Source organism: Mandrillus leucophaeus, unplaced genomic scaffold (assembly GCF_000951045.1).
Source record: "Mandrillus leucophaeus isolate KB7577 unplaced genomic scaffold, Mleu.le_1.0 Scaffold762, whole genome shotgun sequence".
NCBI classification, from domain to species: domain Eukaryota; kingdom Metazoa; phylum Chordata; class Mammalia; order Primates; family Cercopithecidae; genus Mandrillus; species Mandrillus leucophaeus.
In genome coordinates, this window is record NW_012108275.1 from 1,092,006 (window position 1) to 1,110,665 (window position 18,660).

At 42.7% G+C, this 18,660-nt stretch overlaps 1 protein-coding gene across 3 annotated transcripts in view; it reads left to right on the forward strand.

The window, feature by feature from the left end:
- LNX1 (ligand of numb-protein X 1, E3 ubiquitin protein ligase) overlaps positions 1 to 18,660 on the forward strand; it is a 198,739-nt gene that overhangs the window by 88,862 nt on the left and 91,217 nt on the right. Inside the window, exon 1 of one of the 3 annotated variants that reach the window (XM_011966516.1) lies at positions 1,588 to 2,022. The exons of the other annotated variants lie outside the window; for them this stretch is intronic. Coding sequence (XP_011821906.1) covers positions 1,931 to 2,022 — 92 coding nt within the window. The 5' untranslated portion in view covers positions 1,588 to 1,930. Of the gene's footprint in view, positions 1 to 1,587; positions 2,023 to 18,660 lie in introns of those variants that run through there. 3 annotated transcript variants of the gene reach the window in all.

An 18,660-nucleotide genomic window follows, 5' to 3' on the forward strand; every position in this document is an offset into this window, starting at 1 on the left:
ATTTAAATTTTTTTTTTTTTTTTTTTTTTTTTCAGACAGGCGTGGTGGCATGCACTTGTAGTCCCAGCTACTTGGGAGGCTGAGGCAGGGGGATTGCTTGAGCTCAGGAGTTCACCACTGCAGTGAGGTATAATTGTGCTATAGCACTACAGCCTGGGTGACAGAGCAAGACCCCCATCTCTGAAAAAAATAAAATACAATAACTTTAAGCTAATACTCATGAAGCCCTTTGTTGTTTATGGGCATTGCCTCATTTCACCTTCTTACCAGCACTCTGAGTTAAGCACTATTACTATTGTCTTTCTTTTACAGGGGAGGACATGAAGGTTCAGAAAGGTGAAGCAAACATGCCCAGTGTCATACAGCTAGTATACGGCAGAGCTAGAACTCTAATCTCAAGCTTCTCTAACCCCAGCACCTAAATATCAAACCTAACTTCCTTTCTACCGCTTTCCATGAGCTCTGACTCACTCTTGCAGAGCAGCCTTACAGAGAATAGAATTCCAATTTGGACCGCAACAAAATTATGAATGATTACATCCCATGTTTTATCAAGGTTGTTCGTCTCCACTGTAAACTGTAGAAATTAAATCTGCACATTCTGAGAGTCTTCTGTATTTAAACTCTTTTAGCCCTGCCACTGATGCCAAATTCCTAATGACTACACAGTTCATCGCAATTGGCCTCATCCTGTAGACTTTTCTCCGCTCTTCTTCTTGTGGAGTGGAGTTTGCTATCATGGCTTGGCTGTCATTAATGGGATGAATGTAATTATCCCTTTGAGCCATTTCTATTAAGATTCTGGTCTTGAGTTGGCAAAATGGAATTTAATCTTCTTGAATATGGGGTAAGAGAGCGTCCTGGGGGCTTCTGTGGCATTCCAGAGCTTAGGCCTGCAAAGAAGTCTTAGTGTTGAGGCCGGTAGCGCAGTCTCAAATCCCAGGTCTTAAAGCTGGAAGAGGGGAGGTGGCCCAGTCCCTGACAAACCAGGCAGGTAAGGCATCATTAGCGCCATTTCAAAGGGAAGGTGACTGAGGCTTGGGAGCTTAAATGAAACAGCAAGGGTCATACAGCTGGTTTCAGAGCTCAATTCAATCCCCCCAGGGAGAAGGAAGAATGGAGTGACTCATTTCCTCCCCAAACAGGAACCTGTACGTTGTTTTGACAGAACTTTATGTCTATCCAGGCTCTTTGTTATTCTGACAGAGAATGGCACAGCCTATTCTTCTCTAGAGCCAATTTTCAAAATTAGCAAGGAAGCTGTCACTGTCGCATCTCTTTCATATGTCAGTGTAGTCAAGACGGTGATCGGTGAAATGTTTTAAATCATACTCTAAACATACATACAGTGCTGGAGGAAGGTGGGGTTGGTTCATGTTTCAGCCGCTCCTGTGTTATAATATCTGAACGCTTGCTTTAAGCTCAGATCTCCAGGCTGCTCCAAAGATGGGAATTTCTTACAGTGTCGCTCTAGCAAACTGGAGGGCAGCTTTTCATTGTTTAATTATTCACACGTGGGGTCTGAATGTGCCATGCTCATGCCCTCTTCCAACACACTTTAACTCCCAGCCTGTCTGCTCCCAGCCGGTGATGTAAATGTACCAGCTGCTTCCTAAGAACCAGTCCGCATCCTGCAGGAGGGGCTGGTTCCTTTCCTGGGCATCAGCCTGCCTGCTCTCAGCCTAAGCTCTCTCGCCAACCATGGTGGCTCCTTGCATTCCTACATCCTCTTATCTGAGAATCAGAGAGCATAATCTTCTTACGGGCCCGTGATTTATTAACGTGGCTTAATCTAAAAGTTCTCAGTCAAATTCTTTATGATCTACTGATTGTGGGGGCATGGCAAGGTTTGCTTGAAGGAGCTTGGCTGGTTTGGGCCCTTGTAGCTGACAGAAGGTGGCCAGGGAGAAGGCAGCACACTGCTCGGAGAATGAAGGCGCTTCTGCTGCTGGTCTTGCCTTGGCTCAGTCCTGCTAACTACATTGACAATGTGGGCAACCTGCACTTCCTGTATTCGGAACTGTGAGTCCCCTCTCTGTCCGTGCCTGTGTCTGTTTATGTGCCTAGTACGTTGGGGGTGGGACCCAAGTCCATTCCCTAGCTGATATATCCATTTAGAGGAATAAATTCTACACACACTAGATGCACTTGGACAAAGCGCCCTGCCAGCAGTTTAAAGCGGCATGCTTAGCTGTCTGTGACTTGACAAAAAAGCCCCATATTAACAGATGCAGTGCTTTCTCAACAAGGCATTTTTTTCCTGCTTCAGTGCCAGTGCTGCTTTTTTTGGGGTACTCTTTTTCCTCAATAGATGTAACTTCTCTTCCTTCTGTAAATAGAACTGAAGAGCAGTTAAGAATAGAATTTGTACGCATAGATCTGCTGCCTCTGTTGGGTATTTATAATTGCAAGCAGGCATCGTCCCTTTATTGAGACAGTCTCTATACCTGAAAACAGGTATAGTATCAGCAAAAAAAACCCCCAAAAACAAAACCCTATGTATAAAACATTTATATCCATGTTATTTTCATTTTTGATGCTTTTTAAACCTATGGGATACAAAGAAATATGCCTTGAGCACCCATATTTCCATTGCCTTGATTTAATGGTTAATATTTTGCCACATTTGCTTCATATATTTTTTGCTGCAATGGTCCGGAGCAAATTGTAGCCATCATGACATATCACCCCTAAATACATGATTGTGCATCTCTGAAAAATAAACACAATTTCCTACATGACCCATGTCCATTTTATGCAAGCAAATGCCTCGTGTCACCAACCTCTAGTGATATTTTTCCAGCTCCTTTTGTTAGTAAGCTTTGAATAAGGATTACAGACTGATGTGAACGGCTTCTAACAATCATATGAAAAGTGTTGCTGTGTGTGCCTCGTGTTTGGAACATTTGCAAATGTATTCCTCCTTACGAACCTAACTAGACGGGAAAAATAGCAAGAGTTGACTTATGTGTAAATTACAGTCAGTGAGCAAATGAAAACAGAGACTTTAAATAGAGTTCCTAGAGCCCAGATCAAAAAAGCTTGTCTGGTCACATTTAGATAGTGCTACCACCCATGACTCTGTGGTGGTAGCCCCTGCCTCCTTTGTAATTAGCTGGACCAGCCAATTTGTTTAACACAGCAGGTGCTCTTTGATAAATAGAGCTAGGTTCTTGGAAGCAGATCATTTGTTCTGCATTTCAGGATTATCTGGTCCCATCTTACTGGAATGTAACCCCAGGATCCAAGAGAAAGTATCTAGCTTAAATCTGAATCATGAGCATCTCTGAGGAAATAATGACCTTGCAGAAGCTTTTCTAGACAAACAGAGAATGGCAGAGATTATGAAAAGGCTCATTCCTCTCTCAATGGATGCTGAGGTTGGGATCTTTGAAATTCAGTGCAATGATATTCTTCCCTGCACACCCATTCCCATCCGCTATCCTTCTTCATTGCTATGTTGTTTTCCTAGGGCTGCTGTCATGAATCAACCCAAGTTGGGTATCTTAAAACAACAGAAATTTATTCTCCCACAGTTCTGGCATCCAGAAGCTTGAACTCAAGGTGTCAGCAAGGTCATGCTCCCTATGAAGGCTAAAGGGGAGAATGCTTTCTTGCATTCTTCTAGTTTTGTAGGGGGTGGGGGTGGCGCTGCAGGTGTTCCTTGGCTTGTGGCTGCATAACTCTACCTCTGCCTCCAACTGTCTGCACATGGCCTTCTCCTCAGTGTCCTCTTCAATTCTCTTTGCCTTCTCCTCTTCTTATAAGGATACTTATCATTGGATTTAGGGCCTACTTGGATACTCCATGGTAATCTTATCTTGAGATCTTTAATTGCATCTATAAGACCCTTATTCCAAATACGGTCACGTTTACAGGTTCTGGGTAGACATCTTTTGGGGGCCACCACTCCACTGACTACAGATTCCTGCTATTCCTACACAAAGATTCCTGCTATTGAGGAATCTTTCCATTTGTTTACTTTCAGTTTTATAGCCTAATTGAAGGAAGGCCCTTATACTACTTAGTAATTTTCTCTTCTACAAGTACATGAATCAAAGGCAACATTTTTACTGAATAACTGAATGGACACAGGGAATCTATGAAAGTATGATGCTAGGGAATTGCCAGGATGGTGTTTCCACATTTATCTGACTTTCTTAGAAGCTTCTAGTTGCTGTGTATGCTTTGTGAGAGAGTTCTGTGCAGCTGTTCCCTGATGCTACTGGGGATAATTACTCAGTGAATTAGTGACACATTTCAGGTACTGTAGTGTTCTCTAAGGAATCCAGGCAATAGGAATTGAAGCATGGTACCTCCTCTCTAGGAGTTGACAGTCTGATTGAGAAGCTGAAATTTATACACATAAGAGATATAAGGAATGATTCAAGGCAGATGGAAATAAGTCATTTATAAGTAGAGTAGGTAGTAAATTGAGAGGAGGGAGAGATTGTCTACACTGGTGAAATTGATCAGGGAAAGCTTCCAGAGGAGTTGGGGGTTTAAGCTGGATCTTGAAGTGCTTAGAGGAATGAGGTAGAAATGGGTAGAAAGAGGAAGTATTTCAGGGATGGTAAGTGGCACAAGTGAAAAGGTTAGGAGCTAGCTGTGATTGTCACCAAAGCTTGAAAAACTATCATTTGGAACAGTAAATAAGGCTGCTGGGCCAGTTTAGCACGCTTAGGAGCAGGAATGATGGGTGATGGCTGCATGTCCAAGATAGAGGCCTTCTCTTACCTACTCTGGGTCATAGGATCCCAAAAGCAGGCAGAGCTCGGGGGATCTGCTGGGCTTCCTCCACCCTTTATCTTAGCTTTGGACTCCTGGCACTAGGGGAAGCTTGCCCTGTATTGCTTGTGCTTCCAGATGCACAGACCCTCCTGGATTTTCCTTTCTCTCTAACACCAATGCACTCTTGTCTTCCTGAGTTCATGCCTAGCTCAGACACTGGAACTAATCCAGTACATGGATTCAAATTTAGCATGTGGCCCAGGTTTCTCAAAGTCAAATGCCTACAGGAGCAAAGCAGGAATATTTTTTTTGTTGTTTTTTGTTGTTGTTGTTTTGAGACAGAATCTCACTCTGTTGCCCAGGCTGGAGTGCAGTGGCACAATTTCAGCTAGCTGCAACCTCCGCCTCCCGGGTTCAAGTGATTCTCCTGCCTCAGCCTCCTGAGTAGCTGGGATTACAGGTGCCCACCACCACACCTGGCTAATTTTTGTATTTTTAGTAGAGATGGGGTTTCACTATATTGGCCGGGCTGGTCTTGAACTCCTGACCTTGTGATCTACCCACCTTGGCCTCCCAAAGTGCTGGGATTACAAGTGTGAGCCACCGTGCCCAGCCAGGAATTATTTTAAAATGTGCATCATTCAGGCATAACACAAAAGGAGGTGGTGAGGCCTCTGGCCAACTGCAGAATGAATATATAATGCCCAAAAGCATTCAAATTCAATTTAAAACAAAACAAAAACCCTGTGTCCAATTTAGCAGATCACTTAGGCATGCCTGATTTGGCCTTGAGGGCCAATAGTTTATAAAAACTTGGCCAAACCGATTCGGAATGTTGGGCCAAACACTTATTGACTCCAATGGGAAAGACACCAGTTTCAGAAGGATGAAGAACAGACCCAGAACTGACAAATGAGACACTGGGTTTTACTGGGGACTTACATATAGGGGAGAGTCCACTGGCAGCGGGCTGGACAGGAGAACCCCTTTGCGTGTAGTCCAATGGCAAGAGCTGGACAGAACTGCAAACGCTTGCAAAGACATGCATTTTATATTCACTTAGGACCCTCTCCCTAACAATCTCCACCTAGCAATCTTAACCCAAAACAAAGGACGTCATACAGCCCATGTTTCCTGGGATGGGCTAGGGGCTAAGCTGTTTCTCATAGATAAGGAATGACCCTCTGGGTTGGCCATTCCCGGATTCCTTAGCTTGAAACTCCGAACCACATGCAGGTGTGTCTGCTATACAGGGTCAGTCTCAAGGTATGCTTAAGTTATTGCTATCAGGTGTGTTTATACCAGGGCCTTTCCTTCTTTAAATATGTCTATTGTCACCTGATGCCTTGACCTAGAGGACAGTGAATTTGACAGAAGAACCCTAAAACCAGAGTATTTGGTGTGGAGTCCCAATCCATAGATCAGGGCGCGGAGAATCTAGGACAGCCCTCAGGTCTACAAAGAGCAGGCCCTAAGGATGAATGACAGCGCTTTTCTTCCCCACATGCCCTCACTCGCAGACCTCCATGACCATTCTTTTTGAATTTCCTAGACCCCAAAGGGAATCTGGGAAAATAACTTTCAGCATCATGGGCATGAGCATGGAAACAGCCTTCTCATCTTTCTGGGTCTATATTTACAGCCCTACACATGGAGAGACTTGTAGATGAAAACCTTAGAACAGTGTAGGTTCTGAGGATCACCCACTTCAGAAGTAGGGACAGAGTTTGTTTTCAAAATGAAGATTTGGAGGGCTCTAAATCAAACCTACTAAAATTAAAATCTTTGGGAGTGGGGCCCATACATTTTCATGCTTAAGCCTTCCAGGTGATTCTCATGCGGCCTCCCCATTTTCATGCTTGACAAGCTCCCCAGGGGATCCGTATGGGCACTACAGTTTAAGAACTCTTCACTCCAGCTGCAAAGCCAATTCACCTTGACTTCCCCTGTTGAAAATTATCGTTCCTCTCTGTGTCCCCACTCAGTGCTATATGCATCAGGAACTTTTACCCTGTGAGTTCTGTGAGTTCTGAGGAGATTTTGGGATGCAGTAATGTTCATATGCCCAGCTTCTGCACAGCTTGGGGCAGAATTAAGTTAAACCAAATTAAGTGAATTTGCCTCATATCTTGGCCAACTCCTAAATGTTTCAAGCTGTGATAAAGAAGACCCTGGTTGGTTTCTTTGGAAGGGAATATTGACTTTGCTCATAACGATATAAGCTAGGCTCGTCACTGGGATTGTCATTGAGCTGGTTGGTCATCACCTGTGGCTTTTGTAACATTTCTTTAAATATTTAAGTCTTTTTTTTTTTTTTTAAGATGGAGTCTCGCTCAGTTGCCCAGGCTGGAATACAGTGGCATCATCTCGGCTCACTGCAACCTCCACCCCCCAGGTTCAAGCAATTCTCTTGTCTCAGCCTCCCGAGTAGCTGGGACTGCAGGCACCTGCCACTACGTCTGGCTAATTTTTGTATTTTTAGTAGAGATGGGGTTTCACCATATTGGTCAGGCGGGTCTCGAACTCCTGACCTCTGGTAATCTACCCACCTCAGTCTCCCAAAGTGCTGGGATTATAGGCATGAGCCACTGCGCCCAGCCTAAATTTTTAAGTTTAACAAAAATCCAAGAAAAAAACTTAGAATTTGGTGGAGTGGTGCTAGTACTCATGGTGCATTTGGTTCTCCACACACCAAACCTTCATGAGCTAGTTACAGAAAAGTAGAGTTTTTTCATCTCCTTCCCACTTTAAAAACTTTTAGTTCCTATCATCCTTGAAAATTTTTCTCATGTTTGTGCCATATTCTGATGGTATGACCTGCTCTCGCCTGTGGTACAAAGTCTGAGTGAGCTTGGAGCAGATGCACAGTTAGTTTGGGACTCGCTTTTCAAAGTACCTGCCCTTCGTTTTAGGAACACAGTGATCAACAAAACAGCTAGGCGTGATCGCTGGAGGATGACAGGTCCTGGAAACTAGTGCCACTAGCTGTGCGATTGACTTACCAGGAAGCCAGGAAATGCTGTGCTCTTTCTAGTTTGAGTCAAATATTTTTGGTTTGTAAGTGGAATCACTAGGAACAATATTCATGCTAGAATCTAGAGAGAAAATTATACTTTATTTTCTTATCCCCATAGTAGTAGTACTAAGTAGGGATAGCTTATTTCCACTGGAGTTTTGTACTCCAGAGATTAAAATGAGCAATTCCAATTTTGAAACCCAAATCATCTAAGGCTATGGAAGTGTTACCGGTGGCAAATCTGTAGCAACCTCAATTCTTAACACCTCAGAAGAAATAATTTTTAACCAAGGGGCATAAGGCAGGGTGAGAGGCCAAGGTAAGTTTTAGAGCAGAAGTGAAAAGTATATTAAAAAGCTTTAGAGCAGGAACAAAAGGAAGTACACTTAGAAGAGGGCCAAACAGGTGACTTGAGATCAGCTGGGTGGTTTGACCTTTGACTTGGGGTTTCATATGTTGGCATGCTTCCAGGGGGGTTGCATCCTTTCTCCCCTGATTCTTCCCTTGGAGTGGGCTGTCTGCATGCACAGTGGCCTTCAGGCACTTGGGGGATGAGCATGCACATTGTGTTTACTGAAGTTGTGTGTGTGCTCACTTGACGGGTTTTTCTCCTTGTCAGTTGAGGATTCATACACCAGTTAAACGCTGCCATTTTGCCTCTTAGTGTGCATGCTTGAGTCTACTCCCCCAACTCCCCCGTGACCATCACCTGATGGTTGCCTGACATTCCTGATTGTGGGGAGGGTGGCCTTCCCTGCTCATGATTGCATAAGTACCTACTGTAAGAGAAGGATGAGGTCTCCCGGAGAAACTGCCAAGAGCGGAAAGAGTTATGGGCAGCCTTATGTATGCCCTTCCAGCAAAATGTGGTAGGCCCCAGGAGTCAGAACCACAGAACACACCAAGCTCTTAGAACCAAGGATTCCAACCACCAACCACCTCCTAGGTTAACTGACTCAAACCTAACCTGCAACATACACCTCTGAAAAACTGCACAGACTTCATGCAACAAGAACATTCATTTTTGGGCTCACAGGCCCAAAGAGAGCTTTGAATCAAACCCAGCTGGGCGTTCCAGGCTTTTAAGTGGGGAGGTTGCTTGCTTCCATTTTCTTTATCTATTTCCATTTACCCATTACACCCTGGTCTGGCTTTTTAGTATCCCCTTCTCTACGTCAAAGCTGTGTGGCAAGACCATCCTTAGTAGCTCCTTTTCCTGCCTGCTGACTTCAGTCAGACCTGGGCCAGGTATTGGGCCATGAACTCCATGACCTGGATAAGTATCTTTTTAAAAAAGTTTCGTACTAATGGAGATTCACACAGGAAGGTCCAGATGATTGTGGCTGGATTCTTTCTGGGGTGAATGAGTCGGGGGTGAGTGGAATACAGTGGATTGCCTTAGATTCCATTTCCTCCCCACTTCATTTTCACTGTGTTAGGCATTCCCAACACTTTCAAAGTTCAAACCAACAGGGTGAGCTTTATGGATTTGCCAGCAAATGTTTTCCAAATTGAGTCTCCAAGAATTTGTTTCTTTCTCATTGAAATTGAAAAGGGGAAAAAAATGTTGCTGATCTCTGAATTTGTCTTGTCCTGTGTTTTGAGCATCTGAAGTAGAATTTGGACGAGGACCTGGAAGGAAGGAGGCAGAGTTTATAGAGGAAATGGGGTAAGGTAGAGAAATCATATTCAAAGGGAACAAGATCCAGTCTTGGGGCAAAGCCAGGGCCCATTTGGGCTCAATGACTGTCGAAGCATTTCAGTTCAGCACATGTTTAACAGGGCATTTTTCCTTGAATTTTTAGACTTGTGTATTTTGAAGGAAATTGAAGCTGCATGGCCCTCATTCATTTACACTGAACTCACCAAAATCTTGTTTTGTAATGATTCTTTGATGTCCAAAGAGCATTGTAATCCTGTTTCATGGTCTTATTTTTCCCCCCCTTTGAGTATTAGCAAATTCTTTTTTGCCAGCAGTAAAGTCACTCCAGTTCCAAGCTGTTCACTCCCTGGTCCAAAGTGTTCTCCTCCTAGGGAGGTCACCCTACACCAAACCCAGCAGTTTCAAGACGCCACTCTGATGCTTGGCAAATTGTGCTTGTCTTTCTAGTTCCATGACTATGTCAGGTGGATAAGAGGCAACGTTGGGATGTCCGTAAGAATCTCACTGACTCCTTCGTGCTTGGTTGACTTATTTTCTTCATTTTAACTTACAATGGAAAACTACAAACAATACAAAAGGAGAGAAAAGGTTATAATGAAACTCCGTGTGCCCTATACCCATCTTCAGCAATTATGAGTCCAAGGCCATCTCATCTATATCTCCTTTAACTGTTTCGAAGCAAATCACAGATGACATGTCATTTCATCTGCAAACATTTCGGCACCTATCTCTAAAGCTAGATTCTTAAGAAATGGGACCACCATACTAATATCACACGAAAAACAACCATAATTCCTTAATAACAAATATCTAGTTTGTTTGAATCATGAGCTAAATGCAATCTACTCATTGCAATTAGTCACCACATCTCTTAAGTTTCTTTCCTCCTCCTCCTCGTCTTCTCCGTTCTTCATCCTCTGCTGATACAAAGGAGTTCTTGAGGTAAATTCTGAGGAATATAGCTTTGGCAAATTCCAAATACTGGGCTAGTAACTGAAAAAGAGAAAAATAAAACAGTGATTTTAATTTACTGTCCAAGTTGAAAGAAATGTAAACAAGCAAAGGTCCAAAACATTGAGCATTGAAGTCTGTGAATGTAACTACAATTCTACTTAGGATGAGTGTCTTTTATGACCTTGTTGCCCAGAAGCTTTAAGGGGAGGACTTTTTTTTTTATTTTTACTTTAGGTTTAGGGGGTACTTGTCAAGGTTTGTTACATAGGTAAAAACATGTCACGGGGTTTGTACATATTATTTCATCATGTAGGTATTAAGCCCAGTACCCAGTAGTTATCCTTTCTGTTCCTCTCCTTCCTCCTACCCTGCACCTTCAAGTAGACTCCAGTGTCAGTCATTTCCTTCTTTGTGTTCAGAAGTTCTTACCATTCAGCTCCCACTTAGATATGCAGCATTTGGTTTTGTGTTCCTGTGTTAGTTTGCTAAGGATAATAGCCTCCAGCTCCATCCATGTTCCTGCAAAAGACATGATCTTGTTCATTTTTAAGGCTGTGTAGTATTCTTTGGTATATCTGTGCCACATTTTCATTACCCAGTCTGTCATTTATGGACATTTAGTTTGATTCCATATCTTTGCTATTGTGAATAGTGCTGCAATGAACATTTGCGTGCATATGTCTTTATAGTACAATGAATTATATTCCTCCGGGTTTATACCCAGTAATGGGATTGCTGGGTGGGATGGTAGTTCTTCTTTTAGCTCTTTGAGGAATTGCCATACTGCTTTCCAGAATGGTTGACTTAATTTACACTTCTGCCAACAGAGTATAAGTGTTCTAATGGGACAGCTTTAAGAGAATGGAGAAATATCTCCATAGGGCAATAATCTCACAGCTTCTTGATCACAGACCTCTTTCAATCAATAAATTTCTCCATTGCCTGTCATTTGTATAGTTATCTATATAAAATTATACACATATACTACTATATTAATATGTCCATGATAAAACAGGCACAAAAACATTGTTAAAGAATAAAAAATATATACCTAAGAGTTCTGTGACAATCTGCCCACTTTCAGGGCTCACTGGTAAAACAACTTCTTCAAAGTAAAAGGAAGAAAGTTGCTCACTGCCAGTCTGTGGGGTTGGTCTTGGAAGGAATGGGGCAGGAAATGGTCTACTTCTGCAGGCCAAATAAAACTTGGCAGGCCAAGGAAGCAGACATCGTTTTTCTCATAGTCATACTTCCCCCGACCTTTTTTTTTTTTTTTTAAACCATCACTCCTTCTGTGTGCCCATGTGGCCCCAATCCCTTCCAGCCTTCTCCGAGGCCCACCACCCCCAACCACACCTACTTTCATTAACACCAAGAGTGGAATTGGAGGATCCAGGTTTGTGAAACTTGAAATGTTCAGAATTTCAGTCCTCTTTTTAAAAAGGAAGATAAAATTGTGAATTCACAGCTGGTAGGTCCCCGTCAGGTTCTTGGAAAGGCACATGCATACCAGGAACCTCGAACCATCTTCATCAGCCTCACAGTCATCTTCCCTCCCACGGGAGCTCTGAGGTACCAAATTCACCTTCCTTTCTTTCTGACTCCTTCTTTCTTATTCTCCTATATTTTCCTGTAGAGCCAGCTCTGGGAATTCTGGTGCCCTTCTAAGCCCATTTCTTCCATGATTAACTCTTGCATACCCAGAGCTGGAGCTGTCTTCCTTGTTGCCCCATGAGCCAAGAATGTACCTGTGAACCCTTCCCCATTTCATCCTTCATTAGCAGCTCTACCCAGAACAGTAAGAGAGGAAGAGGCCAGGGACCCCAGAAACAAATCCACTTGTCATCCCAAGGATGGTCATCCAGTGGCTCTCAGCCGAAGGTGAGATGACCTAGTGATTCAAGGCACATGCTCTGGAGTCAGACTGACCCCAGTTCCTATATAGTCTCTGCCAGCTGGGCAACCTTGGGTGAGTTACTTAGCTTCTCTGAGCTTTTCTCACCTATAAATGGGAATAACACTTACCTCACAGGCTGTCATGAGATTATGTAAAGCATTTAATATAGTGCCTGGTACATAAGAAACCCTTAAATTGTGGATTTTATCATGAGTAATGGAGGGAGTTAGAATATATTTCATCGATTCTAAGACATACTTCTTAATGTCTCCTGAAAGCAGATTCCATCTTGGAATTGACAACACCGTGCAAAGATAATTGGCAGTGTCTATCTTTCTTGGTTATCTATAAAAATAATGGTGCGCCTTACAATAGATGTAGTCTTTGATTTGATGTAATTTGGTAACAACTAATTTTATCCACAGTGAGCACAGGTGGACTGAGATCAAGAAACTGGAGTTGCTGCAACCATACAGTCTCTTCTTCTCTCTCACTGAAGAGGCAGGGAAATGGCTGACTTGAACTGAGAAAGGGGTAACTAGCTTAGGGGAAAGTCCATGGAGAGAGGCCTGAGCTACTTATCAGTGACTGAGGCCTCACCTCCCACGCAGCTCTGCCTCCACAAGTGGGTCAGTCTTTACCACATCTGCCAGTCTCTTGACTCTGCCCCCGGCTCCCTCCCCAGCTGTCATTCCTCAGCTATTTAGCTGCTTGCTGCCCTCACACTGCAGCTCCTCTTTCCTATTTTCCTCCTTCCCCGCTTTGAAGAGGAAGACTGAATCCAGCGTGTTGCCTGGCTAGTGGTGTCTGTGGCCCAAAACCATAAATTTTTGAGAGCTGAAGGAGAGCTTGGAGATGATTTAGTCTAATCCCCCTATTTTATAGATGAAGAAAGTAAGGCCTAATAATTTGCCCAAATGACTCAGCCCTGCCAGTAGCAAACTATGTGACCTTGAACAAGTTATGACATTTTTTTTGGAAACAATATTAAAGCATTCATCGTTTTATGAAATGTGTCCTCAGGAAGCAATAAAATTGGAGCTAATGGTTAAAATTTTAAACTACCAGCTCTAGGCAGAGCAATGACATAGAGGTGACACAGTGTGGCAAGTGACCCTACAGATCACCCATCATGAATGGAGCATCCTCTGATGGAGTCTGACCACCTGGGCCTGCTCAGAATGGTAACATGGGACTTCCTCGACCAATTTTGAACACGTGCAGCCTGGGGCCATTTGACAGCAATAAGGCTTTATGTTTGAATATGCTATTCCAAGGATTTTTATCTAATTCTAAGAGTTTCCTATACAAAGGATGGCAGCAGAGAGGCAGGGCAGAGTTCAGTCATGAAACATTAACAAACTTTAGCTTGTATTGATTAAAAATGTGGCCTCTGGCTAGGTGTGGTGGCTCATGCCTGTAATCTCAGTACTTTGGGAGGCCGAAGTGGGTGGTTCACTTGAGGCCAGGCGTTTGAGACCAGCCTGGCCAACATGGTGAAACCCTGTCTCTACTAAAAATACAAACATTAGCTGGGCATGGTGTCATGCACTGTACTCCCAGCTACTCTGGAGGCAGAGGCGGGAGAATTGCTTGAACCTGGGAGGCAGAGGTTGTAGTGAGCCGAGATAGCACCATTGTACTCCAGCCTGGGCGACAGAGTAGACCCTGTCTCAAAAAAAAGAAAAAAAGAAATGTGACGTCTGAAGTCATTCAAATCTGAGTACAAATCCTGGCTTATCACTGACTAGCTATGTAACCTCAGCTAAGCTTCAAGCCTCTTATCCTTAAATCAGGTTTTAATGATAGCACCTATCTCCTGCGGGTAAGAATTAAATGCAATATACAGGAAGCATTAGATGCCTGGAACATTTTAAGTGCATTATAAACATCAGAGATGAGAAATTAATGGTGATGAGAAATAAATGATCTCCTAGGAACCTTGCAGCAAATGCAGTGGCTCCCCATCTCATTGATGAGAAAACTCTGATTTGTTGAGGCTGAGGAAACTTCCCTAGGTAATCCAGCCAGCCTGGAACACAGGCATCCTGATTCCAGGACTGCATCGCTATTGTGTTGTCATGGAGACAGATTTGCTTGGATGTGTTAGGTTGTTTCACACCTTTATAATTCACTGGGGCCAGGTTGGGGGGCTGAGATGGATTCTGAAACAGAAAAATAATTGCTTTATAGATTAAACTTTTCTGGGTAATGTTTGGGAAGTTTCTCTGGCCAGTTAAAATTATGCTGAAGATGACAGTTCCTGGTTTGTACAATTATTTTCCTACTGAAGTAGGCATAAGAGAGCAGACTACAGGAGTTCCCAAAGTCATTATTTAAAGTGATTAGTCAGAAATATTTTTGGCTGCATGAGCTAATTGGTGAAAGATTACAAAGGATCAAAGGGATCTTTTGCAAACACATCTGGAATAATCCTTCCCTGTTAGATGCTGGTGCAGTCTTTAGTAGAAAGAAGCATCTGGGCACCACTCCCTCCGCCTTCCTGTGATACAAACCCTGCATAGGTCTGAGGTGTCATCGGGGACGTGCTGGTCGAGTGCATTATGATCACAAGCATTATGATCCAGAGTTAGAGCTTGGCCCTGCCACTTGCTGTCTGCGTGTCTTTGGGCAATTGCCTTAACTTCTCTGTGTTATGATAATCATTGCATCAACCTCATGGAGCTACTGTGAGGACTAACAGGCTCTATCATGCAAATGCAGCCCCAGCACAATGCCTGGCACATGGGCATTATCGATCAGTGTCAGCTACTTACGTGTCCATCTCTGCTACTGTACAAGCCAGCTTCCTTTCTTCACTCCCTGCACATTTTTCTCTTTAGAAAAGATACTCGCATGGTACTGGGCAGCAGTGCTGGTGTCTTATCACTCCAGGTCTTCCCGGAAGTACCCACCTTTTGGCCTCCTTGGGTTCTACTCAGATGGCAGCTGAACCTCATCAGGAAACTAATTCCTTTAACATCACAAAAGAAATCAGCACCTCTTGGGCCTGGCATGGTGGCTCACATCTGTAATCCCAGCACTTTGGGAGGCCGAGGTGGGTGGATCACCTGAAGGCAGTAGTTTGACACTAGCCTGGCCAACACAGTGAAACCCTGTCTCTACTAAAAATACAGAAAATTAACCAGGCGTGGTGGCATGCGCCTGTAGTCCCAGCTACTCGGGAGGCTGAGGCACAAAAATCACTTGACTTGTCACTTCACTTGACTACTGGAAGGCAGAGGCTGCAGTGAGCCGAGATGGCACGACTGCACTCCAGCCTGGGCAACAGAGTGAGACTGTCTCAAAAATAAAAAAGAGAGAGAGAGAGAAATCAGCACCTCTCAGGTGCTTACTAATCTCCATGTACTGCTCTCAAACACCTATATAGTCTATTTCAGAGAATTTAAAAGCCCAATGACAGCTAGGCAGGTGTGGTGTCTAGGGTTCAAAAATAGGACAGCGAAGGTGAAAAAGACTAAGATAAAGTGTTCCATATAACTCAGGCATTTTTTCTTCAGTTACAAAAGACCCAGAGATGAGGTCAATGTGTGTTTGTTTTTGCTGTTTGTTTATTGTGGTGGTGTTTTTATTATTTTTTTTGTTTGATTTTGTTTTTTAATCCCCCATTCAGTTGCTTAGTGTCATCTAAAGAAAGCATCAGGGAGATTTTTTTTTTCTTTCCCAGTTTCTTTGGACATGAGCTGCTCTCCTCTTTCTTGGCATGGTTGACAGGGTTGAATTGAGGCATATGGATCTCAAAGGAGCCCAGTGATGTGATTCTCCGTCAAATTCTTAACATTTATTTACCATTTAGCAAAGGCAGGGAATTTCTATTAATAAAAATACTGGTTTACAGGAACAGATTTGCCTGTCCAGTGGAAGTAAATTAATGTTCTGAAAAAAGAAAAATTGAGCAAGACATTTCCTGCTTCTTGGAAGTTCTTCTCTGTTCAGCGTTTTCTTTATATAAGTGTGATTTTTTTTCTTATTTTCCAAGCTAGGTAGCCTCCTGGTAGATGAATTAAGAGTTTACACTTAGGTAGCAAAAAGAAAACATTCATTCCTGGGAAGAGTATAATTTAATAACAAATACTTGTCAAATGCCTATGACGTATCAGGCATGTTCTAGGCTGTGGGGATTCTGCAGTAAACTTATATTCCAGTGAGAGGGCGGTAAATAAGCACACACATCATACATCAGATGGAAATAAGTGGCATGAAATAAATAAAGCAGGTAAGGAGATACTGTTCTACATAAGCAGGCCTTGCCAAGAAAGCAGTGGAACCCAGAAAGAAGAGAGGGAGGGAGCCATGAAGGCAACTGACCTTCGGATAACAGTGGCAGACAGGACAGGTGTGGTGGCTCATTTCTGTAATTCTGACACTTGGGGGGCTGAGGCAGAAGAATTGCTTGAGCTCAGGAGTTTGAGACAAGCCTGGGCAACATAGTGAGACCCTCATCTCTATTAAAAAAAAAAAAAAAGTAGCAGACAGGACAATCTGACTCCAAATCCACACCTATGAAGTGCTAACGATTCCTACAGCACAGGATTCCTGAGTAGCGAGTGAGAACCACCTAAGAGGAGCTGACACCTGGGTGGGCTCATGACCATCAGTTCCCTCTACTTCCACTTGCTTTCCCCCTGATTTATTCCTGATGGGAGAGGGGGGTTCTTACCTGGTCGAACATTACTCTGGACCATGTGCTCCGAATATAGATTTAAAAGCAATTGCAAATGCCAATGGCCTTCTCCACCTTGCCCCATATTCTTACTCAATGTCAATTCATGTTGAATTTTCTCATTCCGAAATTGTGTTGCCTTATAAATTTCTCCAGCCTGTTCGTGTCTTTGTCATGGATATTCTCTAATTGCAGATGTACCCATGTCTAACCTACTTTTTTTCCCTCCTCTTGCCTCTGTCCTCTGTGGCATTCCCCACCTCAGTGTCATCCATAAATTTTGTGACACTTGCTCATAAGTCATCAGCCAGGGTACTGAATTAGATCAATGTGATGGCGCATTGTTAGGACACTCTCTGAAACACCTTCCCATGGCTGGGCTTAACACCCCTTTAGTTTGTGATTTCTGATCATTTTCAGCTTTCTTTGGACTAATAGTGAACATAAAATCCCAAGACACTGGGTATTCAGCTCAATCCACCCCCTACCCCATTCCTTTATGTTCTTAACTACAACAACAGTATTACAATCTTTAAGATAATCTCATGAACTTGTCTGTGATCATTTAAATGCAAACTGTCCTTTGTTTATTTAACCCTGGTTTTCTGGACCCTCAATTTTACTTTCCTAATAGTTATTCGCAATTTTTCAAGCTGAAAATTGCATATCTCATACACTGATTTTTCACTACCCGTTCCTTCTGTTTTCTCTCTGCATCACTATCACATGTTGTTGGCCTTGTTCCAGTCTTCTGACATCCCCCTGAGTGCAAGGTAATTTTTCAGAAATAATGATTCATTTTTACTGCACCATTGTTCAGTAAGCATATTAGTCAAATTCTATTCCCCAGGGCCATGTGTCATCTGGAGCAGCTGATTTATGCATGCTCATGTTTGCCAAATATTCCTTCATCTATTTTTTGTCCAAGCTTATCTGTGTGGGGTTTATATAATTCTCCAAATTTCACTTATTATAAAGCTATCTGAAAGTAGTTTAGCATTGCAGGGTTTTAACATTTTTATTTTAGTGTTTGCCTCTTTTACTTGTAAATCTGTGTTCCTTCAAGCTTCTTGGCCTACTTTTTTTTATGACTCAGATTGAGCTTACAGATTTTTAAGTGATTGCTAAGTGTTAAGTCGTTCTGTTTCGGCTCATGTGTATTTTTTTCTGCTGAGCTTAATTGAAACAGTTCGTTTTCTTGGCCTTGTATTGATCTTGTCTCAAGTCAGAACTATTCAGTGATCCTAAGAATTTGACACACAACTGAATAGATCCCTGCTTTTTCCATTTGATATAAGTGGTTAGAATCTACACTAAAAGAATCATGAACTCTAAATCTCTTTTAGAAAAAATAAATATATGAAATGTGCTGATTAAATCAGCTTCTTAGAAACTACCAAGTGTGTCATCTTCCAAAAACATGGAACTTTCCACTATGTGAATAGTTTGGCACTAATTGATCACACTTTTCCTTAGAGAAATAATTTTTTTCAGCCTAACCTCTTTTTTTTGACATGACCGTGCCAAGTCAGTGTGGTTTTAGAGAGCCATTTGCTAAAGTTGATTCAGTTGCTAATGGTATCCTAACTTGGTTATTACCTCCACCCACTCACTAGAGAATCCTGAAATCACAGAATGCATTCCCGCCATTTCTTTCTTTTGTTTTTTTTTTTTTTTTTTTTTTAGATAGAGTCTTGCTGTGTCACCCATGCTGG